Raw genomic sequence first — 25,140 nt, 5'->3', positions numbered from 1 at the left:
GCGTGGATTGTTTCTGAACCAGTCATAATACCATACAAGCTTTGCAAAGAAACTGTTATTGAAGGATGGGGAAGTTAAAAACAATATTTTGGACACGATCTCGTAATTAAACAGTTTCATTCATGAATATTTCAGATGTCTTGACTGTTTGATAGTTTATGGTGCTGAGTGTTTTTTTTTGTTTTTTACCCAATTTGGTATGCCAGTTCCCAGTGTGCTTTTAAGTCCTTGTGGTCATGTAGTGATTCACCTCAATCAACTCAAGGTGGAGGATGAATCCCAGCGGCCTCTGAGAACATCAACCTGTGCATCTTATCACACGGCTTGTTGAGCATGTCACCATGGAGACATAGCACATGTGGAGGCTTCACACCATCCACCATGGCATCCACGCACAACACCGAGAACAAACCACATTATAGCGACCACGAGGAGGTTACCCCATGTGACTCTACCCTCCCTAGCAACTGTGCTAATTTGGTTGCTTAGGAGACCTGGCTGGAGTCACTTAGCACGCCCTGGGATTCAAACTAGCGAACCAGTGAACTCCAGGGGTGGTAGCCAGCGTATTTTACCACTGAGCTACCCAGGCCCCCATGGTGCTGAGTGTTAACAGTTGTGCTTTGAGTGAACAGTTTAATATATTCAGATGCAATGAGTTGGATGTGCATTATGGGTAAACCCTGAAATTTAGTTTTATAATACAGTGAAGCTTTGTTCATTCTCTTCCGATTGAGTTTTAAAAATGGCTGTATTTAAGGCGCTGCACAATGTTAGCCAATCATAACAGTGGCCATTTACCTGGAAGTTTAAAGGAGATGCTGAGGCCAAAACCGAGTGTTTCAGTCAGAGGGTCAGAGACTGATCATCTGATCATATTTGACTAAATTCTGAATATTTTTTTGGTGCAAAAAAAACTTTACTAACATTATAGCTGGACCTCAGGGAAGATAATACAATTATTTAAAAAAATAGCATTTCATGGCCCCTTTAACAAATAGGCCACACACTCAAACACACACACACCGCTTCTGAAATGAGATTCTTCCAGCAACTGTCAACGATGGCGAACTTGCGTCCATTCTCAGGCATCTGAGCGATGATGTCCTCTGAGCTGAAGATGGGCTCTAGATACATCCACATGGCCTGACACTGTAACATTGCATCTAATATATCCTGCATTTGCAGCAACTTCTCCTCCCAGACCTAAAGACAGACAGAGATTTATTTGTGCACTTAAAGCCAACATGAATTCAAAATGACTTTCTTAATACATGAACCTAGTCTTTTTGTGCACAATTCATCAATTCATAATTCATCTTCCAAAGAAGAAGGAAATGTTTGTCGTAATCTTTTGTGAAAATATAATTTCAAAATAGCAAAAACACCCCTAAACTCTTATTATAAGATGAATCAAGCTCTTATATGTTGAATAGAGTGTCTATGTGTGTTGTGTATAATGTGAACCTTTGTGTCGCTTTCGATAGGTTTGATGAACGGAGACCCTCTCATAGTTTGAGTCTTAATGATGTGATCATCTAACAGTACCTGAATATCATCTACAGCAGATAAAACACTCGTACCCTTTACACACACACACACACACACACACACACACAGAAAGAGAGACAGAGAGAAAGATGGAAAAACACTGTGAAAATACAATAACATTTCAGTAACAGTGATCTTGTTAGGGTTTATCATTTTCGCTAAAATGCGACACTGCCTAGTGACAGTTTAATGGGCAGTAAGAAATATTTATGGTTGGTGTACATGTGCTTGTACACATTTCCTGTGTGAATCAATTATTAATTAATTCTTATGTAAATTGTCTTAACGTAAATTGCATTAAATGGGACACTTTATGTAAGAATGATTTTACTAATGATTTACACACAAATGTGTTTTTCAAGGAATCACATCCTACTAGCAGTGTGTTAGTGTAGTGGGTTTCTACTGTGGTGCGTGTGTGTGTGTGTGTGTGTGTGTGTGTGTGTGTGTTTCACCGTCTCCCTGTACTGGGAAAACCCAAAGCGGAGCTCTGCCCACTCCTGTTTCATTTTCTCCAGGGATTTCTCCAAAGAGTATTCCTTACTGGCTGCAGCGCCAATTTCCTCCAGCCTGAGAGAGAAAGAGATCTACATCTATCTCATAAACTCACAAAACAGTAATTCTGGCATTGAGGACACAAAAATGGTCTGACACAAAAACATGCTGTTTTTTACAACCAAAAACAATTCTATAATCTCAAAGGTCAAAGGTCAGCCTTACCTCTCAGAGTACTTGGCCAATCCGAGCTCCACCATCTTGATCAGTGAGCTGTCCACATCTGGTTTAATGTCAAGTCCCACAGTAGCACTGATCTGAGATCAGCCAAAATGATTCACATACATCAAACAATAAGGAAACAGAACGTTATCTTTTTTGTGGTAACAATAAAGAACACATTCAGTATTTTTAGATGTAAATACACTTTATCTATGTTAGATTTAATTGGATGCTGGTTAAGCTGGTCTTTTTAGCAGGGTCAATGATGGTAACACACAGCTTTAAATGGCTTATTGCTTTTATAAAATGGCAGCAGCAGTAATGTGAAAAAAGACACCAATGTTCCATTATTTTCTACTTACTTTATTATTAAGAATCATAATAATTTTTCCATCAAGTAATATAGTCCATTAGCCTCACTGTAGGCAACAATTTAATTGTTCTGCGGTCACAGGTGTGTGTACAGTATTGCCTATTTTAGAACAACTTCAAAAGCAGCTCATCCAATCAGAATTTAGAGCTGAAGCTCTCCGTTTGACAATAAAACAATACGCACTAGAGATCATTTAATGATATAAGTAATGCATATTCTAGATGTACCATCTCCCAGTGTCTGTCCTTCAGACCTGGATTGCAGATAGTTGTGAGAATAGGCAGGTGCTCTTTGAATTTGTCAATCTTTTTCTTGAAGTTCTCTGTGATGCGTCCAGGCCCCGAGCGCTCTGGGAACATCTTCGTTAGTTTGTACATGGTACGCCACATGTTTCCCAACTCCTCCGATACAGTCTCCGCCTTCACGTCACGGAATGGACCTAAAGAGTGCAAAAAGAAAACAATGTCACATGTCAAACTCAGATTTACTGTAATTAAGGCAGATTCTTCCTATATGCTTTTGAGATCAGAGAACAACAGATTAGGGAACAGCTGAGATTACACTGTTAAACAGCAATGCTTTATCTAAACCTCTGCCTGGAACTGAAATAGACAGAAATGATTTGGACTGAGTTCTAGTTTGAAACTTGAGGTTATCATGCAAATTAGTTCAGTAAATGGCTCATTAATAAACTAAATAATGTCTTTATACACTTCCAAAAATGCTTGAAGAAGTATTTTAGGTATTAAGATTAATATTACGCTAAAGTAATTAAAAGTGGATTAATTTAAACCCTGTGAAATCAAAATAGCTTTAACTCTTTAAGCTAAGATGGGCCTGTGAGAAAATAAAATTACAAATATTGATAACTACAGTCTTGAACAACACAAAATAGGTATCATTTAAAATTTGCAGACAAATCAGAAGTGTTCCATTTTGATAATTTATGAAAGATTTTGCACTACACATTTTTGTAATCAGTAAAAACATCTGATCAACTAGCCATGTGTCATATGTTGTTGGAAAGCTCCCAAAGAGTAGAATACAACCAGCCTATTTGTTTTACTAACAGACAAAAATATAGCGAGTAATTGTTAAGTACATTTTTGCTTGTGTTGCTTATATGCTGTGTTTTCGCTTATAACTTGACGAAAAATAAACGGAACATAAAATATTATACCATTACTTAGAGGAGGTGATTATCTTTCAAACTAGCTCGCACACAAGGTAATCAGATGCATAGATTATTAGATAATCCACACGAAGCACAATGTTACATATGGCCACCAGGAGATGGCGCCAAGTAAATGGCACAAGGTGCATCCCAAACTGCACACTTCTGCACTATTTTACGTCATTTTGAAGTGTAAGTAGTGCGAGTAGTATGTTTACACTGAAAATGCAACAAAAAGAAGTGTACTACGAGTACCCAAATGATGCACTTTTTCAACCGTCAAAACAGAGTGTGGAATGTTGAACACTTCGTGCACTCAGCGCACGTGGCTTGCCATATGTAACGGAAGGGGCGGAGTTACCGGCAGTGATGGTGATCTGGCAAAACAATTGTAAATAATGGAGAATATGACAACTAGAAAAACTTCTGTGAAGACAGCACCTTACACAAGTGAGTTAAACGCTTTACCTTCATACCATGCTGTGTGAATATATATAATATGGAGATGTAAGTGTTGAACTGAGGGTGGATAGTGCGCTAAAGCTAGTGGCAACACTACACTTGGGTCTGAAATGTCACTTCCGTCAGCTGTTAAACGGCAAATGCTTCTGTGTAGTGAAAATGTTAAAGTGTTCCATTTAGGACGATTCTACACTTTGAAAATTCATACACTACATGGCCGAGTGCATAGTATATTTTATAAGTGCATAAGTGTATAGTGTGTCATTTAGGACACAGCTACAGACTCAATGATGCAGACTCACTGAATCAAAAGGCACTCATTCTGTGAAATCTCATTACTAAAATCATGTCTGCATGCTATGCAAACCTTTAGTCGTTGTGTTTGCATGTGTAGTTAGTTCTTATGTACAATTAATATGTTTTATTTGTTTGGAGATGTCTTTGGACACAATGATAAATTATTTTTGTAATGCTATAACTGTTGATTGCTTTGTCATATTAACACAAATGTTTTTTTCCTGTTTTTCGGAGCCAACTTATTTATACCCAGACATAAATAATGCAAAAATCAGATTTTGGCTCAACTTTTTTTTTTTTTTTTTAGCAGTTTCTTAGGCTGAGAGTCTCAGAATTTATTGAAAAGTTTTCTTTACAGTGATACCAAACACTTGACCCTCCTTGTTTTAATTGTCAAGTTATAAGCTTTTAATTTTGGGTATGCCACTGAAACAGGAAATCTTTAAAAAACACCTTCAGAGCTTAAAGTTTAAATGATGCCATCTATATGCTTGTTACGCTGTCTCCGTATCTGTGTCAGTGTATGCTGAACCAATGGGATGTCTGTTATTAGATATCTAGATAAACGTGTGTGTCTGTGTGTTTTACCATTCATCCATAGATCAGATTTGGTGTGAAAGTCAAAAGCAGTGTTCCATAGCTGATCATACGGCTGTTTTTTAGCCATTAGTGTCTGTAAAATAGGAAACTGAGTCTGTTCCCTCTCCAGCAAACTCTCTTCTTTATTAATGCCCTGAAAAACAACACACACTTTGGTTTGGTTGCCAGGGACTACAGTCAAATATAAAATGTAGCAATCATTAGACAAAAACATTTGACCACAGAATGGTGTGATTGACCAATAAAAATAAAGAATTTTAACGAGCCATGTAATAGACATTAAGACAGAGAATGACACTTGTAGAGCAAAACCTTTCACAATAAGACATTTCTTTTAGGTTTTAAATGACAAAACAATATATATACTGTTCAAAATGAAGACAAAAGGTATTTGGACACTTATTTTATGTGGACTGAAACTCAAACCTCCAGTTCTTTAAAGGCGTCCTCCAGGCTGGTGCTGATCTTATTGAGTTTCATCACGTTGTTCTTCATCTCCTCCAAAGTTATCTTCTCTTTCATCTTAAAGACTTCCACCTCCTTATCCAAACTCGTTAATGACTCCTCAAACTTCTGTATTCTGAGGATGTAAAGGTGTGATCGTCGTCAAGTTTGTGTAAGCTGTGTGTGTTGTGTTTAGTGTGTATGTCAGAGTTTACACACCTCTTCATCAGATGAATTTCAGCCTGATCTTTCTGATCATTCAGTTTTGCTTTACTGAGTTCAATGGAAGATAGAATCTGCTCCGGCCAGTTAATCACAATGCTGACCAACTTCATATCCTCAACTAAGAGAAGCGAAAGATTCAGAGCGAGAAGAAGACTTTATTAATGCCATGCATTCACTATGATTGAACAAAATGGTGTGTCACTGAGTCCATGATGGTAGCTTTGGAGAGTCTGATTCATTTTAGCGAATCGGTTCATTCAGATTAAAAATCTAATTAATTTAAATGATCACTCAAAAAGTGTTTCCAAAATTCCCTGCATCTACTTTTTTTGTAATGAAACAATTCTTTATTTAAATACTGATGGCTATCACTAATGTATCATTATAACATCACCATTTATTCGATAAACAAAGTTCTACAAGTCAAGTGATTTATAAACGTTCTGCGAATCATAAAAACAAAATTGATTCAAGACAACGATTCGTTCGCACAGAAGATCGAGCATTTCCCATAACACAGTAGGCAAACCTAGACTAGATGATTGAGAGTGAAAAGCATATGATTGGTTGAAATATTAGTAAATATAGGTGATTAGAGTAGTTTGGCATATAGTAAGTCTTTACATGCACACACAAAGTAAAGCAGCTTTCTACCTGGTAGAGTGGCATAGTCGAGCAGGAAGTTGAGTCGCTGGACAGCTTCCTCAATCTCATTGCGTAGTTTGTATATGGTGACTTCGCTCGTGTGTTTCATGTATTGATTTAAAGCCACCAACTCCTCTGTGTTACTCGGCTTGCTCAGGATTTTGTCCGTAATTTCATCATAGCGACGGCAGATGCTGCGTGAGAATGAAAAATGCTGTACATGTAATATATCATATAATATACAGTATATGTTGTACAGCTGTATATAGCAAACAGTTCAACAATTCACTTTCTCTTTTAGTCAACATGAAACTACATTCACAACCTGAAACGTGACATATTTTGAGAGAAACATGATACTTAACAAGACCAAAATGGAGGGCGGGATTGGCTTGTATCCATTAGGAATTGATTGGATGGCGTTAAGTTGGCACTCCACACAAGAATGGAGTCAGATCTGAATCTGAGTTTGCAGTGGACTGTTGAGGACTCCCCAAATAAAACTCCACATATCCCAATGATAACACTTCTTCTTTAAATCTATTTTTATTTGCTATTATTGCAGTAATTGCTCTCTCACCTCTTGTTGAGTTCTCGGCTCTCCTCCAGTACGAATGTGGTGAGAAGACCTATGAGATGTTCTGCTTTGTCACACAGATCTTGGTTGAGGTTCACTGCATCCAGACAGAAGAGTGACAGTGCTACTGTCGCATGCAGAGTTGCCATCTCATTCCTCACATCCTGCACACCCCTGATTTTCTGCAAACCACAGTATTAGAAATATTTGTGTAAAAAAACTGGCCAATTAACTTACACATTATAAAAGAAACCAAACTTTTGATAGATTTCTTTAAAAACAAGACCTAATATCATGCTTGTCATTTTAAATATATTATGTAATCTATTTATTAAGTATATTTATCTTGTTTTAAGGATGTCTGGATATTTTTTTTTACTGGAAAATAAGGCAAAAAACTATTAGAAAGAAAATAACTTTTTGCCCTATTCCATTGTTTTGTTTTTTTGCAAAGTTATATTTTGCAATTGTTTTGCCTTTATTTGATACATAAGTGGAGAGGGAGACAAGAAATGACGAAGCAGAAGAGGGGGAACTGGATCTGGATCAAGAAAGGACCTCCAGCACAGACTTGAACTTTGGTTGCCCATGAGGCTACTGCTCCATGTGTCGGAGCGCTTATATAATTGTTTTTACTATTATTTACTACTTTACTATTAATGTAAAATGTGGTAAATAGTAATAATAAAGAATGAGTAGGTGTGTCCAAACTTTTGACTGGTTGTATATAACAGCATTATATTACCCTTTGGTCACCCTGCTATCAAGATATTGGTCCACTGCTGCATTTATGTGTATATGTTAGTTTTACCTTTGTAAATCCCTGCAGTGAGTGTTTATCTTTGAGGAAGTTTAATATGTCTTGTTTGTCCAGGACATCACTGTACGTCTTATATACATCCAGATACCTGCAATACACAAACATGACATGTCCGATGACTAAATTAATAATTTGAAGCTTTGCTAAAGGAAAGCATGTAATCCAAATGACAGTTGACCTCTGGGGCCCAACGGTGTTTCTGTGAAAGATCTCTCTGGTTCTGTCCATCATGTCTATCACCAGCATCTCTTCAGCGCTCACTGAGCGTAGCATTAGAGTTTCACCAATCGATGGGAAAAGCTTACACTCCACCTGTAATAAAACAACACAAATAAGTATGAGTAAATGAGAGTCTTTGTACATCACAGCGGTTTGTGTCTGTTTACACTGGAAGTGCTCGATGCTAGACATCAGCAACAGTGAAAATTACTGAGTAACTATGTATTCAATGTTATTTTCAATGGAAATTCACTGGTATAGGAATATAATAGGCCTACTTGCAATGGGAGTGATTTACTTCTGATGCGTCACATCAATGGGAAGCCCCATTTAGAAATATGTATATGTGTTTGAGTGCATGTTTGGCTATACTTGTGAGGGCTACATTTTCGAAAATGTCCTCACTTATACAGTATGTTGATAGCCGACTTCTGAGGGCATGTGATGTGGTCTTCACTATTTGAAAAGCTCATAAATTGCCTAAATAATGTTTTGCTTTAAATCTAATAATGTCAACAGGTTTGTGTGAGGTTCAGGTTTAGGGATGGCATATAGTAAATATTATTATTATAGTATGAAAACCACTGCATCTATGAGACGTCCTCACTAATACAGTAAAATCCACATGTGTGTGTTTGTACCCGTGGTATGTTGTGTGCGCTGTTGATGATTTCCATGAATGCTTGTTGTATGAGTTCATTGCAGCTTTGTAGTGAGGGTTCAAACATGATTCTGGACTCCTCTAGTCTCAACTTCACCAGTAACACTGAACGCTGTGTGTACTGCAGCTCATCAAAACACTCCCCAAAATCATTACCATCCTGCCAGAAACACAAACATAAATAACACAAACACATATAAACAAATGCACATTTATAAAACAGATAGTTTTGGCTCTCAAATTTGATTGAATGAGCTACGTTCAAATCCAACAGCCAATATACACATTCATTTTACTAACAGACAGGGTGCGATTAGACATATCCAACAGTACATGGTGCTATTAAGTAAAGCCCTATTTGGACGTAATTATTTTTTCGGACTGTAGATTAATTATTACTGCAGATGTCTGTAATGTTAACTCCCGGTTTGCACAGGATAAGGGATGTCAGTAGAGATCCCAGACATGGGTGCGTAAACTCACTGCATTTACAAAATGACATCACATGTAAATAACCCATCAAAAAATTTAGAGCTGTGCTGATTAATTATAAAGAAATATTAAACATAAACATATGCAGTAGCCTATCTGGGATTATTAGAAGAAATTGATTGAAATACCTGGAATACCTACCTTAATACAACACAACTGGAGACATTCCTGAGCCTGTAATCTTATATTACACTCTTGAATTAAAAATAAGGACAATCTGTTCACATTATGTATTTTTTTATTACCCTTCTGAAAATATGTTCTGAAACGAGAGGCTGCAGTGTCCGAACAACACTTAAAACACAACTTCTCCTCTTCACTATGTTCAAATAACAATGTGTATTAACTTTCCTAATCAAAAGAAACCATGCTGGTTTGTTTCTTTTTTACAAGGGTAAATAAACACTTAATGCATTAAATGCTTGAGAAAAACATGCATCCATCCATACGCCAGCGGTATCTTAAATTGTGAAGCGCGTCTTTTTTTCTGGTATCTAATATTCTTACATGACCAACATCTTCAGACACACGGAGAACTTAAGAAACAATGATTATTAAAGCCAAGGGCTCACAGACAGTGCTTAACCAGGGATTATTTTATCGAGTGTTTTATAGAAGGTAAAAAACGCTGAAATCTTTATACTGGCGCAGCCGTGCGGAAACGAGCAAGTCCAGAAAAATAACTAACAGATGGCTGATGATCAGATTTGTTATTTGTTAGCTAATGTTAGCCCTGCAGCAAAATATTTGACAGTTTATCCTAATACCTCCTGTTAATTGTTTAACATAATTTACAGTTAATAAGACAGTTACAAAAGTGAAAAGTATTTGCCTCCTTCCTGATTTCTTCTATTTTTGTGTATTTTTCCTACTAAATCCTTTTAGATCTTCAAATGAGATATAATATAAAACAAAGGCAACCTGAGTAAACACAAACTGTTTTCAAATAAATATGCATCTTTTATTGAAGCAAAAAAGCTATCCAACACCTATATCACCCATGTGAAAAACTAACTGCCCCCTTAAACTTAATTGCTGGTTGTGCCACCTTTAACAGCAACAACTGCAACCAAACGCTTCTGATAACTGGAGATCAGTCTTTCACAACACTGTGGAAGAATTTTGGCCCACTCTTCTTTGCAGAACTGCTTTAGTTCAGCCACATTGGATGGTTTTCGAGCATGAACTGCCCATTTAAGGTCCTGCCACAGCATCTCAATCGGGTTCAAGTCAGGACTTTGACTAGGCCACTCCAAAACTTGTTTCTTTTGAGCCATTCACAGGTGGACTTACTCCTATAGCTTTGGATCATTGTCTTGCTGCATAATCCAGTTGCACTTAAGCTTCTACGCTCAGACTGATGATCAGACGTTCTCCTTTAGGATTTTCTGGTAAAGAGCAGAATTCATGTTTCCCTCAATTATTGCAAGTCGCCCTGAAGCAGCAAAGCATCCCCACACCATCACACTACCACCACCATGCTTGACCGTAGGTATGATGTTCATTTTGTGGAATTCTGTGTTTGATTTATGCCAGATGTAACGGGACCCGTCTTCCAAACAGTTCCACTTTTGACTCATCAGTCCACAGAACATTATCCCAAAAGCTTTGAGGAACATCAAGGTGTGTTTTGGCAAAATTCAGACGAGCCTTAATGTTCTTCTGGGTTAGCAGTGGTTTTTGCCTCGCCACTCTTCCATGGATGCCATTTTTTACCAGTGTCTTTCTGATAGTGGAGTCATGAACAGTGACCTTTATTGATGTTAGAGAGGCCTGCAGTTCCTTGGATGTTGTCCTTGGCTTTTTTGTTGTCGCTGTGCTCTTGGAGGAATTTTGGAAGGTCGGCCACTTCTGGGAAGGTTCACTACTGTGCCAAGTTTTCTCCATTTGGAGATAATGGCTCTCATTGTTGTTCTTTGGAGTCCCAGCATATTTGAAATAGCTTTGTAACCCTTTCCAGACTGATGTATTTCAATCACCTTTTTCCACATAATTTTTGGAATTTCTTTCGACCTTGGCATAGTGTGCTACTGGGTAAAACCTTTTAGCCAACTTCATGCTGCTGAAAAAGTTCTATTTAGGTGTTGATTTGATTGAACGGGGCTGGCAGTAATCAGGCCTGACTGTGTCTAGTCCAGCTGAACCCCATTATGAATGCGGTTTCATAGATTTGGGGATTTAGTAAACAAGGGGCAAATACTTTTTCACACATACCCAGTTGGTATTGGCTAACTTTTTTCCTTCAATAAATGACATTATCATTTAAAAACTGTATTTTGTGTTTACTCAGATTGACTTTGTTTTATGTTAGATTTTGTTTGAATTTTTCGAAACAATTTAGTATGAGATATTAATTACAGTTAATTATTTTGATTAAAATAAATTCAGTTAAAATAATAATTTTCTGTGGTTTTAGTTTACAGTTTAAGAATTTGAGACTGCTTTTGATATGAATTACACCATTATCTGACTAATAATACTAACCCTTTTTACAGTTTAACATTTTCTTTTAAAGTCCTGAAACTTTATTTATTCTGAATCACAGGTTTTCAATGTGGTTGTAGAGTTTTGGACCCACAGCATATACTAATGAATGCATGCACATAATCATATGTACATAATAATTTGCTTATGTGTCAGTATGGATAATCGTATCAGTGTAACTGCTTTCAATCAAGGCGCATGTCTTCATACCTGATGCAGTTGGAAAAACTGCAGCAGATCCTGCAGAGATGCGATCACCAGACTGCGCAGCTGCAGTGACATCAGCGCAGCCACACAAAAGAAGAGTCTCTCCACCTGTATTGGGGGAGTGGTGACTTTCTTCGGCACCAGTGGATACCAAGTGTCTTTAAAGGTCGCAAAAAGAGACGCACAGCATGGCAGCCATCTGCACACATACACAGACACACAAACACACCATAGAAAGCAGATATGACACCCAAAAATGATACATCTTTTATCATTTCTTTAACGTTGTTCCAAACCCATATGACTTTCGTTCTTACATGGAACACAAAAAGAGATGTTAGGCAGAAGTTTAGCCTCAGTCACCATTCACTATCATTGTATGGACAAAAAAAAAGATGCATTGAAAACAGTGACTAAGGCTATCAGTCTGATTCATTCTAGTCAATTGGTTTATTTGAACATGAACCGATTTCAGCAATATGTCCTTCATTCTGTTTGCTATGATTCCCTGCTGCAGTGTATTTTCGAAACGTATGCGCATTGTTTGTTGCTGCGGTACCACTGACACCTGGCATATTAAAGCAGGTCTGGATTGCTCTTTTGTTCCCCATTGTTTAAACCCTCATTTAACATTTTAAAAGCTTGTATTATGTGCATGTCTCTAGGTAGTTTGAGAGGACCATGGATACAGAGTCAGGAACAAAGGTAGCCAAGACGAAGATAACTATTTAAACAAAACACACACTCACCCGCACACACCTGACCTTATTCAAACACACATTTACAACAGTCCAGGAAAGAGCAGATACAATATACATTGTGAGACCATCGGGAGTCTTTTTTTTCTGGCACACAAACAAATATAGTCAACCCTAAATTTTGGCAAGTAAACAAATCTGAGCAATTGCTCTGACTGGGCAAGAAGAAAAACTCTTTATTTTTTAGCCCTGAAGCCTTAATCTTATTTAGGACGATTAAAGGAAGGTTGCTATATTCTAAAGTTCCATAATTACAGTTTCCTGGATATACATTTCTTCCATTAAGTGCTGAGAGAGCTGTAATTATAGAGCTGGATTCAGGTGACTACAGTGACAAGTTCACAGAGAACATGAGAATGGACCCTACAGACACTGGAAAATATCATGTGTCTCACAGTATGACTTCTCAATCTGTACTGCTTCCCTTACTGTCCACGGCATCATTCTCAAAAAAGACAAGTACATTTTATGTGCCTGCTTTGTAGCACACTTAAGGCCTTCTTCATTCTACGTTCAGGGGTAAAAAGACATTCGAAACAGCCAAGCAACGGTATACTGTTTGCGAACCGCTGTGGGAAGCATTTAGAAGTACATTTAAACACGAGGACGCTCAAGATTACATGTAAAACCTTAACTAATGTGACATTAAAATGTGTTATCAATGACTTATTAGAATTCACACTAGATCAGTAAAAGATGCTTTTTTAACCACTCGATGATGATAAAAAGTAATATATACTGTATATGCAGTAGATAATGTATAATATGTCTTGTTTACATTCTATATTCATGACACTAATGTGCTAACATGCTATGCATTGATTACACTCTGTTAAATGGTCTGCACTTATATAGCACCTTTTTTAACCTTAGTGGTTCTACAAAGCGCTTTACACTGTGTCTCATTCACCCATTCACACACACCAATGACAGCAGAGCTGCCAAGCAAGGCACTAGCCTGCCATTGGGAGCATCTTGCCCAAGGACACTTTGGCATGTGGAGTCATGTGGGCCGGGAATCATACTGCTAACCCTGTGATTAGTGGACAACCTGCTCTACCACCTGAGCCACAGCCGCCCCCAGCACTGATACTACTGAAAAAGATGGGTGTATATAACAGTGTTAATGGACAGAATACAGACTAAAGAATGATTATCGGCATATCTTACTATGGGCAGATGTGTGAATGGCTTTCACTGCAGAAGGCACATGAGTGAAGCAGCATATAAAACAAGAGAGAATGTGCACTTAAGAGTATTTGAGTAGATTTGGTTCCTTTTATGGACTAATTAAACAAACCATCGTACAAATGTACGGCCTCAAAGTAGGTGGAGCTCCAGGTCACACCTACCGATGACGTGGACCAATGGCAGTAAGAAGTTGTTTAGCAGCAGCTAAGATGTTTTTCTAAAAGTTCGTCCAGGCAAGCTGTAACGAACCACCAAAACAAACTCGCAAAACTTATTTTTGGCCAGATTTGTTTCTAAATTACGTCACACACATTCGCTCTTCGATTTCGTATGAAGTATATCGGGGCCTTAAGCAACAGTAAGGCAAGGTTTAAAAATACAGCAGACCTAGGCATATCAGTAAAGGCATTAGGGGGCTGTTTAAACCAAACTCATCTTTGTGTTTTTCTATGTAAACCCGTGCTAGACAAATTCTTTGACATTTGCGCAAAGTCTGCCACAGTAGCCCCATTTTTCAGACACTGTCAGGTTAAAAAGAAGTTCAACTTTTAAAAACATGTCTCGAGACACCTGGATTCTGTTATATTTGTTTCACTGCGTCAAGAACACTTTTGGTCTGAACAGCACCCCTTTCAAAGCATTATACAGTTCAGACATCATTTAATTAGTTTAGTAGAATGTTTGCTCTTCTCTTTTCCATACCATGAAAGCATATAGTGACCAGGGGCTATCAAGTACCAAAAAAAGGATAAAAGAACATCATAAAAGTAGTGCATAGCCTTCAGAGGCCATATGCTTGACTGATTTAAGTTGTAATTCACTGATAATTTTTCCCACTGCTGCAGCTCTTAAATGTTATTAATTCTTATTGAAAACATATTCAAACTTTGTGCGACAAGTTTTACATTTTAGTCTGATCCTCACAAAAACACTATCATATGGTTTCAGAAGACTTAGAATATAGCACACCAGTCATATAGGCTACTTTTATGGTGCTTGACACCCCCTGGTCACAATATTCTTGCATTGTATGGAAAGCAGCTACTCAAAATTTCTGCTTTTATGTTTAAACAGGTCTGAAGCGACATAAGGGTGAGTAAATGAATTTTAATGGCATGAAATGCACTGTAATGTCCAAAGTCTGGTGCATCAGTACATAGTATTCATGCTTTTATACTTTTTACACTCCTTACAGCGATTTATTGATGTTTTTTTCCTTGTTTAAACAAATATATACATGCACAGAAAGTCTCTTACGTGTGAAGCAGTTCATCTCGTGTGATTTGGCACTGTTTGCGCATCAGCTCCTCAAATTCAGCTGGCAAGAGTGGAAGATCAGCCGAAAGCAGATCGTCTAAGCGCACAAACCGCAAAGACGAGAAACTACAGATGAATGAAAAGATGTAAACATATTATGAACAGGATCACGATGATTAAAGGAAACAATTAAATTAAAATTCTGTCATCATTTACTCACTCTCATGTCGTTCCAAAACTGTATGACTTTCTTTCAGCCATGGAGCATAACAAGAAATATTTGAAGACTTGTACTAGTCCTTTTTTCCCATGTAATTACAATACACTGGGACTGAGGCTTTTAAGCTTTAAAAAGTATGCAAAAGCACCATAAAAGCATCATAAAAATAATCCATACGAGTTATGAGCTTTGTGTGAGAAACAGACAAAAAGTAATAATCTGTAAATCCAGTGGGCTGTTAACTGCTGTGACTGGATCATTGAGTCATTCTGAATCATTCGTTTTGTGAACTGGATCAAGCAATTAATTAAAAAGATTTGACTCAAAAGAATGATTCCATTACAAATGTACTTCTTTTATAAACTGTCATGAACACACCAAGACGAGCTGAAGCCAATGTGAAGATTTTTTCCAAAATAACGACTTTAATTTTATTTTAGTTTTCACATTTTGTCCTTTTGTGTTCTACGGCAAAAAGAAAGTCACAAAGGTTTGTGAGTAAATGATAACAAAACTTTCATTCTTAAACTATCCCATGACAAAGGGGTTAGAGATGCCGACCTGCTCATCCAGAGGTTGTGTATGTGAAGCAGCATTGGGTTCACAGTACAGAGGTTCTGTGATAGCCAGCTGTGAGCCTCGCGGTAGCTCTCCGACCAGGGAACCGGTGCATGGATTACACGGGACAGGAATGGCTGGGGTACAGCAGAGATTGTCAGACGCTCCCTCTCTTTTGAATCTAGCAGGACATAATCCACTGCAAAAAGGAAAAGATTTTCAGGGAATTCATAAATTGATTTATTCATTTAGCAGACACATTATCTAAAGTAGTCATGACCTAAATACTGGTGCTTCGCTTACAAATCAACACTAAAATTAAATAAATATAATGATACCATTCATTTACCATATCTAAAGTACAGAGTACCTGAGTGATACAATCAAGTGATACGTGACAAAATATTGGTGTGCGTATATTATAATAATTGCGATAATCTCTAGCAAGAGCTGGGAGACAGCTATTTTATCTACAACCCCAATTCCGATAAAGAAACATTTTAATAAAAACTAAAAGGAGTGATTTGTAAATTATATTCACCCTTTGCTTATTGAAAGCACTACAACTACACATTATATTATGTTTTACCTTGTGAATTTCATTGTTTATTTTAATGTACAGTCATTTCAAATCAGATGATTGCAACACGCTCCAAAACAGTTGAGACAGTCCAGTGTTTACCACTGTGAAACATCACCATTTCTTCTAATAACACTTATTAAGCATTTGGGCACTGAAGACACAAGTTTATTAAGTTTAAAAAGTGGAATTTTCCCCCATTCATCCATTATGCAGGTCTTCAGCTGCACGGTTGTACCGGGTCTTCGTTGCCGTATAGTGCGCTTCATAATGCACCACACATTCTCAATTGGAGATGGTCAGGACTGCAGGTAGGCCAATCTAGCACCCACACTCTCTGCTTACACAGCCATGCACTTGAAATCCGGACAGTATGTGGTTTGAAGCTGTCCTGCTGAAAATTCCAGGACGTCCCTGGAAAAGACGGTGCTGGATGGCAGTATATGCTGCTCCAAAATTTGTACATATCTGTCTGCATTAATGGTGTTCTCACAGATGTGCGAGTTACCCATGCCATGGGCACTGACACACCCCTGGCCCATACAGACACTGGCTTTTGGACCTGATGCTGATAACAGCTTGGATGGTCCTTTTCCTCTTTGGCCTGGATAACACGACGGCTGTGTTTTTCAAAAACAACTTGAAATGTGGACTCATCAGACCAAAAAACACATTTCCACTGTTCTACTTTCCATCTAAGATGAGAACGAGCCCAGAGAAGTCAGCAGCACTTCTGGACAGTGTTGATGTATGGCTTCTCCTTTACATAGTAAAGTCTTAACTTGCATCTGTGGATGCAGCGGCGAGTATTGTTGACTAACAAAGGTTTACTAAAGCAACTGAGATTTGTCCTCCGCCACCCGGATTGAGGCAAGTCACTACACCACCACGAGGACTTAGAGCATATTGGGAATTGGGCATTCCAAATTGCGGAGAAAACATCACCTTGTTATTTCAACTCATCAAATTGTTATTAGTCTTAAATTGCCCATCTCAACTTTTTTGGAGTGTGTTGCAATCATCTGAGTTGAAATTACGGTACATTTCCCCCCCCCCCCAAAAAATGAAATTCACAAGGTAAAACATCATATAATGTTTAGTTGTAGAGCTTTCAATATAGCAAAGGGTGGATATTCAATACCAAGTAACAAATTTCAAATTATGTTACTGTGACAACCCAAATCGACTTATAACTGAGGAATGCTACAAAATAAGTGAATCATAAAAAGACAGTAAAATGAATTACAGTAACATCTACAAAAACAGAAAATGACATAGTGCTCCTTAATTTGATTTATTTGTTGGTTGCTGGAAAAAAGAAAAAAAAAAAGCTATCATTGCTCACTGGTGTTTATGTAACTGTAGCAGTTTCAAAGCTGTACAGTACATCATCTATTGTACATGTGTTGTGTGTCATACCAATGCTCTTGCGGAGGCTGAACTCATAATCTCTCTGGACTTCATCCAGAAGATGCTCCTGCATCCTCTGCATCTTCTCCTCATCACCGTGGAAACGGCTGGGTACCAGCTCCAGGAATTTGGCGATTTGTTCCGGTGGCTGGGGCGCCAACATGTGGCCACAAATACCTTCACTGATATAATATGCATACCTCTGAGAGAGAGAGAGAGAGAGAGAGAGAGAGAGAGAGAGAGAGATATAAGAAAATAAAGGATGGATGGATGGATGGATTCATGGATGGATGTGACACTGACCTCTAAATCTCTTTCTGTCGGCTCTGCCTCTACCCTCTCTCTCTCCTGAAGCTGCATCATTTCAAGTTGCTGGTCAGGTGATAAAGGGGGAATTCTAGGAATTTTGAGTGGTCTGTCGATAATAAAGAGAGAACAAGATATCAATATTACAATAAACAAACACATGCATGCTTGAAACATCTGCTTCCAACTGTGTGTTTGTATTGTGAGTGAGTGAGAAATATCACTAGGGCTGTCATGATTTTAACAGTTTCAGTGACTATTAATTTTCATACAAATAATTGTGACTGAAAATTTAATTGCCTGTTTTGTTTATATTACTAACAGTGTAAGCTTATTACACAAGCATCTTAAATGGCAGTTCACACCCAAGCTTTTTTGAAAACCAATACTGCACAGGGGCATGCATAATATTTTAAATATAAAAATATTAATAAGGGTTAAAATATTTATATTTTTCATGCACATTCTTAGTTCACTTTCCATTCACACTGTAATATATATACTGTATATATGGAATGGGTGTTCTTAAACTTCAGGCACTTTCATGTCCCAAAGGTTGATTTTAATTAAAACTAACAGATTTAAACTTTTTTCTTTTTGTTATATGAAGGTCTCATTAAAAATGAATTGAACATTTTTTACCAGGCCTTCATCATTGATTTTTGGTACTTTTCAAATATCTTTAATGTATGGATTTGACTGTTTTAACCTTGTCCCAGACTTTCAATTTTAAACTGTAAATATCTATTATAAACATATGAATGTTACATGTTTAAAATGACGATAATCTAAACAAAGAGTGAAATAAGCATAAGCAATTTCAATATTTTTCTTGTGAAAATTATTTCTATAAATTTTTTTAAAGAATGATGATGTCACAGTTGTGGAGTCATTTCCACCATTTTTTATTTTTTTTTAAATTAGTTTAAAATTATGCAAGTGTGAAAATATTATTTAATTGTGCGTAATAAGAATACATAAAATGTTAGCTCTGAAATTAGCCTTAGCAAGACAAAGTTTAATTTCAGAAACTTTAAAAATGTAATTTCACTCAGCGTCATTTCCACTACGGAATTCCATTAAACTTAATACAGAATTTACTGCAGGATGTGATGGAAATGACACTGTGGTGGGAATTTTCATGACTTTCAGAAAAATGACAAAAATTTCATAAATCTTCAGTGGTGCATGTATATACACTGTTAGTAGACAAATAAAAATATATATAAATAAATATGTGAAAAATGTTTTAACGAGATTTTACTTTCTAGAAATTATATACAGTATATACATATGTAACGCCTCCATATATGAGTTTAAAATCTACTACTAATATACAGTTTATATTTGTAGTAGATTTTGAAACCATATTCATGTTGTTCATTTGCATCGTAAGGAGTTGTTATGAATATGGCTGCTGAATGACCTGACTTGCCTTAAAGGGACTCTGTTTCGAGTTGCTGGTTGTTGCCTTCTCACAACTGGAGCATCGCAGATGACTGTAACGTGAAGTTAAGGAGTGACACATTTAAAGTGTTTGTGTGTGTATATGTATGCATGGGGTTGAGTGTAAGCCTTTGAAAGACATTAGTTTAAGGATACATGGATGAGATGAGAGACGCCTGTGGCTAAGATGTTGGATATTCAGGTGTTGAGCTGTAAGTCTAAAGTTGTTCGCAATGGAATCGCAGCGATTTCTGTAGAACTGCAGCTCCTTATAGGGGACTGCAAGTGTCCGTGATTTGCTCTGAAGGATGGGCGGGTATTCACTGTTACGTAGAAATATCTGGAACACAGAATGCAACACAAGATGAGCAGACAACATGACAACATGTATCATGTAGATGTTTATCATGACACATTTTACACTCCAGGGTCAGAAATTAACAAGGGATTGGGGCAAAAATGTCACTCAAAGTGACAAAAATGTCCCCAGATAAGTCAAATGAGATGAGTAAACACACACACACCTGATACAGGTCAGAGGGCTCTTGGGATGAGTGTAGGGGGGGCAGACAAGGGAGCCTGCCAGTGCAACCCACGACATGAGATGAGTTACCATTCATCTGAAAACATAAGTTCACAACACACATTGTAAAGCACACACTTTTACAAAAATGGACAGATGAATACATGGATGGAAGGAGCTGAAACTGACCTCTATATCTTTGACTTTGTCTCTCTTCACACTGTATGATATCAAGTTGTTGGTTCAAGTGTCAAAGAATTCTAGGGATGAGGGGAAAACAGTACTATAATAAACAAAAACACATTTTTAACGCAGAAAAACGCAGCTTAAAATGCTGTCTAGGTAGGCAGCTAACTATAATGTCCAAAAAAGATGTCTTGGTAGGCAGCTCACTACATTTCCCAGATATGAAGCTCTATAGTTAGACAGCACACTGAGATGTTGAAAAATGCTAAGTAGGCAGCCCACTACATTTCCCAGGTAGGAAGTTCACTACATAGGCAGCTAACTATAATGTCCAAAAAAGCTGTAGGCAGCTCAATATTTCCCAGGTAAAAAGCTTGCTATGTAGACGGCTCACTAGGATGTCCAGAAATGCTGTCTAGGAAGGTAGTATTCTGTATTTTCCAGGTAGGAAGCTCTCTAAGTAGACAGCTCACTATGATGCCCAAAAATGGTATCTAGGTAGCAGCCCACAACATTTCCCAGGTAGGAAGCTCACTACGTAGACAGTTACCTATGATGGTCAGAAAAGCTGTCTAGGTAGGCAGCTCACTATGATGTCCAAAAATGCTGTCTAGGTAGGCAGCTCTACATTTCCTAGATAGGAAGCTCATTATGTAGACAGCTCACTGTGATGTCCAAAAATGCTATCTAGGTAGCAGACTACAACATATCCCAGGTAGAAAACACACTACTTTGACAGACAGTTACCTATGATGGTCAGAAAAGCAGTCTCGGTATGTATGCAGCTCACTATGATGTCCAAAAATGCTGTCTAGGTAGGCAGCTTGCTATATTTCCTGAGTAGGAAGCACTCCAAGTAGGTAGCTCACTGTGATGGCCAAAAATGTCTGTGTATGCAGCTCACTAAATTTTCAGAGTAGAAAGCTTGCTATGTAGACAGTTCCCTATGATGTCCAAAAATGCTGTCTAGATAGGGAGCTTGCTATATTTCCCAGGTAGGAAGCACTCCAAGTAGGCAGCTCACTGTGATGTCCAAAAATGCTGCCAAGTAGGCAGCTCTACATTTCCAAGGTAGGAAGCTGACATAGTAGACAGCTACCTATTTCCACAAATGCTGTCTAGGTAGACAGCCAATAATTTACCAGGTAGGAAGCTTTCTGAGTAGACAGCTCACTGTTATCTTTAAAAAAGCCTGTGTAGGCAGCTCACTATATTTTCCGGCTAATAAGCTTGCTAGGTAGACTGCTCACTATGATGTCCAAAAATGCTGTCTAGGTAGGCAGCTCAATATTATGTCCAAAAATGTCTGTGTAGGCAGCTCACTATGATGTCCAAAAATGCTGTCTAGATAGGCAGCTTACTATAATGTCCAAAAATGTCTGTGTAGGCAGCTCACTATGATGTCCAAAAATGCTGTCTAGATAGGCAGCTTACTATAATGTTCAAAAATGTCTGTGTAGGCAGCTCACTATGATGTCCAAAAATGCTGTCTAGATAGGCAGCTTACTATAATGTCCAAAAATGTCTGTGTAGGCAGCTCACTGTGATGTCCAAAAATGCTGTCTAGGTAGGCAGCTCAATATTATGTCCAAAAATGCTGTCTAGGTAGGCAGCTTACTATAATGTCCAAAAATGTCTGTGTAGGCAGCTCACTATGATGTCCAAAAATGCTGTCTAGGTTGGCAGCTCACTATGATGTCCAAAAATGCTGTCTAGATAGGCAGCTTGCTATATTTCCCAGGTAGAAGCTCTCTAAGTAGGCAGCTCACTATGATGTCCAAAATGCTGTCTAGATAGGCAGCTTGCTATATTTTCCAGGTAGAAGCTCTCTAAGCAGGCAGCTCACTATGACGCCCAAAAATGCTGTGTAGGTAGCAGCCTACAACTTTTCCTAGGTAGGAAGCTCACTACATAGACAGTTACCTATAAAGGGCAGAAAAGCTATCTAGGTAGGCAGCTCGCAGGGTTCTGAGATACAGCAGCAGTCGACATTTACTCTAAACACAAGTTTAAACCGCATAGTCATAATTTAAAACACAGTTTATAACAACAGATTAGAAAAAAAAATAATAATAAAAAAAAAAAACAATTCAAGTTATCAACAAAGCTAATAACTTTAAATACTGACAGAAAAAAATAAACAAATATAATATCTGACTGAGATAGACTACAGTAATGAGTATTCCGGTTCGGGTAAAATGTTCCGTTAGTGTTTAAAACAATACTTTTATCCAAACTAATATGCCTTTCCTCGTCTTTTAAACTATTAAAATCGTCTTACCTTCAACTAATTCGCTCATTTTTGCTCTTCAGACACGATACAGACCGTTTCAGCGCTTCACGGCCGTTAGTGCCGTTATTCAGATCTGACAGAACGGATCGTCGTCATCGTCAATATAAACTGTTTGTTAATGCGCTTCTCATGGTGATAGCTCCCACTGTAGTTTCACTATCACGAGTAAACTTCAAGCTTTGTGGAGCTGCCTCACATAAAAATACGAGCTCAATAAATTTGTTATAATTTTAGAACAAGTTACTGTAAAGCCAATAAAGTCAAAACGACTGACGTATTTAAAAATTAAAATAATCATCCTATTAAACTTTTCCGTTGTAGTTGTAATGCCATATTGTGAGCACACGGTGTCGCTGTTTCCCTGAATGTCAGAGCACATATTCACCGAGAGCGCAAAACCTTTTTATTATTGTGTTTGTAATGAATATATTTGTGCATTTAAAAATAATCCTGTTTTTATTAAGTATAATTTTTTTTTAGCTAGATCTGACTATATTTAAATATATTTTTTAAATATATATATTTCCAAAACGCTAAAATAATAATAATAATAATAATAATAATAATAATAATAATAATAAATAGTATTATTTTAAAAAGCCATCAAATTTTTTAGTATTTGTGAGATGTACAAAGTATTGATCTTTCTTGCATTTTTAATTGCCCTGGGCTTCTTTTGTTCCCTTGTTTAATGTCTATCATTTTGTATACTGTCATTCTTATTTGAATAACAATAAAAAAACTTTATAGCAGAAGTTAATTTTACTGAAGGAGAGATGGCCCACATATTGGGTGCAGGACCCTATTAAGTTTTTTCATAATAAAAGTCACTCTGCACATCTTGCCCTGATTTAGATCTAATTATAGACACATGTAGCCAGCAGAAACAATGCACTGTTTTTAGCACTCTCTGTTTTATATATATATATATATATATATATATATATATATATATATATATATATATATATATATACATAAACACACTCTTTATATATTTTCATGTGTGTATGTTTTGAGGTCATGCTGCTGTTAAACTCTTGGAATAAATAACCACAGAACTGGCCAAGGAATCGAGAGAGGACAAGAGTCATTCATCACCACACCTCTACAGAGTAATCACCTATAGTAAAGTATGAATTATTTAAAAGGAGAGGGAGAGAGAGAGAATTTATTGCGGAACTGCGGTAAATCCTTGCCGATATTCCAGTTTTTGGCTGTTCAGCAGTTATTTTGTACCACCTGCATCTTAAAAAGATAGTTCACACAAATATGAAAATTCTGTCATCATTTATTTACTCATCCTCATGCCGTTCCAAACCCATACGTCTTTCTTTCTTCTGTGGAACCCAAAAGACAACACAAAAGAATGTTAGCCTCAGTCACCATTCTATGGAGCCCCCTAGAGGACAGGGCGGGAATTTTGCATTCCCTCGCAATAGTTTTGCCTTACCTTCTGCTTCATATCTGGGAAATGTAGTGAGCTGCCTACCTAGACAGCATTTTTGGACATCACAGTGAGCTGTCTACCTAGACCAGAGGCTGTCAAGCTCAAAAAGGACATAAAAGCATATCATATAAGTAGTCCATATGACTTTCTAAGTCTTCTAAAGGAACAGATTGAAATTTAAGTTGTTATTAACCAAAAATCTTCCCTTCCACCGTAACATTGAAATCCCATTTATACTTCTGCACATTTAAACTCGGGTTGTCCTGTTCAGTAACTAGACATGCAAGAGCCAGTGGCTCGAATATGCGCAAATGAGAAGGTAGGATTTTTCACTAAATAACTTAAATTTTGTTATTTCTTCACACAAAGCTATCATATCTCTTCAGAAGACATGGAATATTACAAACAAATCATATAGACCACTTTTATGGTGCTCTACAGTGCTATTTTTGAGCCTGATCTCATGAAAAAACGTGAGTTTGACATTTACGTGATTCCTTACAACTATCGCGGCAGTTCTGAAATGTCCACTGTGTGGTGCTAAAAGTGAGTTAAATTTGTGATATAAAATGTGGTTTTGAGGGTTAATGCTCTACTGAGTTCTAAATGAACACCTAAAACTAACCGATAGTGTCAGAAAAGCACACGTGAAATGAAAAGATGCAATTGCTGTTGTTTTTTTCTCCCCAATTTGGAATGCCCAATTCCCAATGTGCTCTAGGTCCTCATGGTGGCGTAGTGACTCGCCTCAATCCAGGTGGCAGAGGATGAAATCTTAGTTGCCTCCGCGTCTAAGACCGTCAATCCGTGCATCTTATCACGTGGCTTGTTGAGTGCTTTACCGCGGAGATGTAGCGTGTGTGGAGGCTTCACGCTATTCTCTGCGGCATCCACGCACCCCACCGAGAGCAAACCACATTCTAGTGACCATGAGGAGGTTACGCCATGTGACTCTACCCTCCCTAGCATCTGGGCCAATTTGGTTGCTTAGGAGACTTGGATGGAGTCACTCAG

The 25,140-nt window shown here is 37.6% G+C and overlaps 1 protein-coding gene across 1 annotated transcript in view; it reads right to left on the bottom strand.

Moving 5' to 3' along the window:
- dnah3 (dynein axonemal heavy chain 3) overlaps positions 1 to 20,294 on the bottom strand; it is a 61,971-nt gene extending 41,677 nt beyond the window's left edge. The window contains exons 1-21 of the mRNA XM_051682195.1: positions 20,199 to 20,294; positions 19,831 to 20,014; positions 19,664 to 19,727; positions 18,226 to 18,337; positions 17,932 to 18,124; positions 15,936 to 16,131; positions 15,155 to 15,280; positions 11,952 to 12,147; positions 8,746 to 8,925; positions 8,064 to 8,197; positions 7,877 to 7,973; positions 7,069 to 7,247; positions 6,498 to 6,682; positions 5,838 to 5,961; positions 5,601 to 5,754; positions 5,163 to 5,307; positions 2,869 to 3,080; positions 2,272 to 2,363; positions 2,007 to 2,121; positions 1,468 to 1,584; positions 1,027 to 1,206 (exon numbers count right to left, since the gene is read on the bottom strand). Of these exons, the coding sequence (XP_051538155.1) occupies positions 1,027 to 1,206; positions 1,468 to 1,584; positions 2,007 to 2,121; positions 2,272 to 2,363; positions 2,869 to 3,080; positions 5,163 to 5,307; positions 5,601 to 5,754; positions 5,838 to 5,961; positions 6,498 to 6,682; positions 7,069 to 7,247; positions 7,877 to 7,973; positions 8,064 to 8,197; positions 8,746 to 8,925; positions 11,952 to 12,147; positions 15,155 to 15,280; positions 15,936 to 16,131; positions 17,932 to 18,124; positions 18,226 to 18,337; positions 19,664 to 19,727; positions 19,831 to 20,014; positions 20,199 to 20,294 (3,081 nt within the window). The remainder of the gene's footprint in view (positions 1 to 1,026; positions 1,207 to 1,467; positions 1,585 to 2,006; positions 2,122 to 2,271; positions 2,364 to 2,868; positions 3,081 to 5,162; positions 5,308 to 5,600; positions 5,755 to 5,837; positions 5,962 to 6,497; positions 6,683 to 7,068; positions 7,248 to 7,876; positions 7,974 to 8,063; positions 8,198 to 8,745; positions 8,926 to 11,951; positions 12,148 to 15,154; positions 15,281 to 15,935; positions 16,132 to 17,931; positions 18,125 to 18,225; positions 18,338 to 19,663; positions 19,728 to 19,830; positions 20,015 to 20,198) is intronic.
- Positions 20,295 to 25,140: the final 4,846 nt, after the last annotated feature.

The sequence above is a fragment of the Myxocyprinus asiaticus genome, chromosome 41, assembly GCF_019703515.2.
Source record: "Myxocyprinus asiaticus isolate MX2 ecotype Aquarium Trade chromosome 41, UBuf_Myxa_2, whole genome shotgun sequence".
NCBI lineage: Eukaryota > Metazoa > Chordata > Actinopteri > Cypriniformes > Catostomidae > Myxocyprinus > Myxocyprinus asiaticus.
This window is presented reverse-complemented; position numbering and strand designations above follow the sequence as displayed.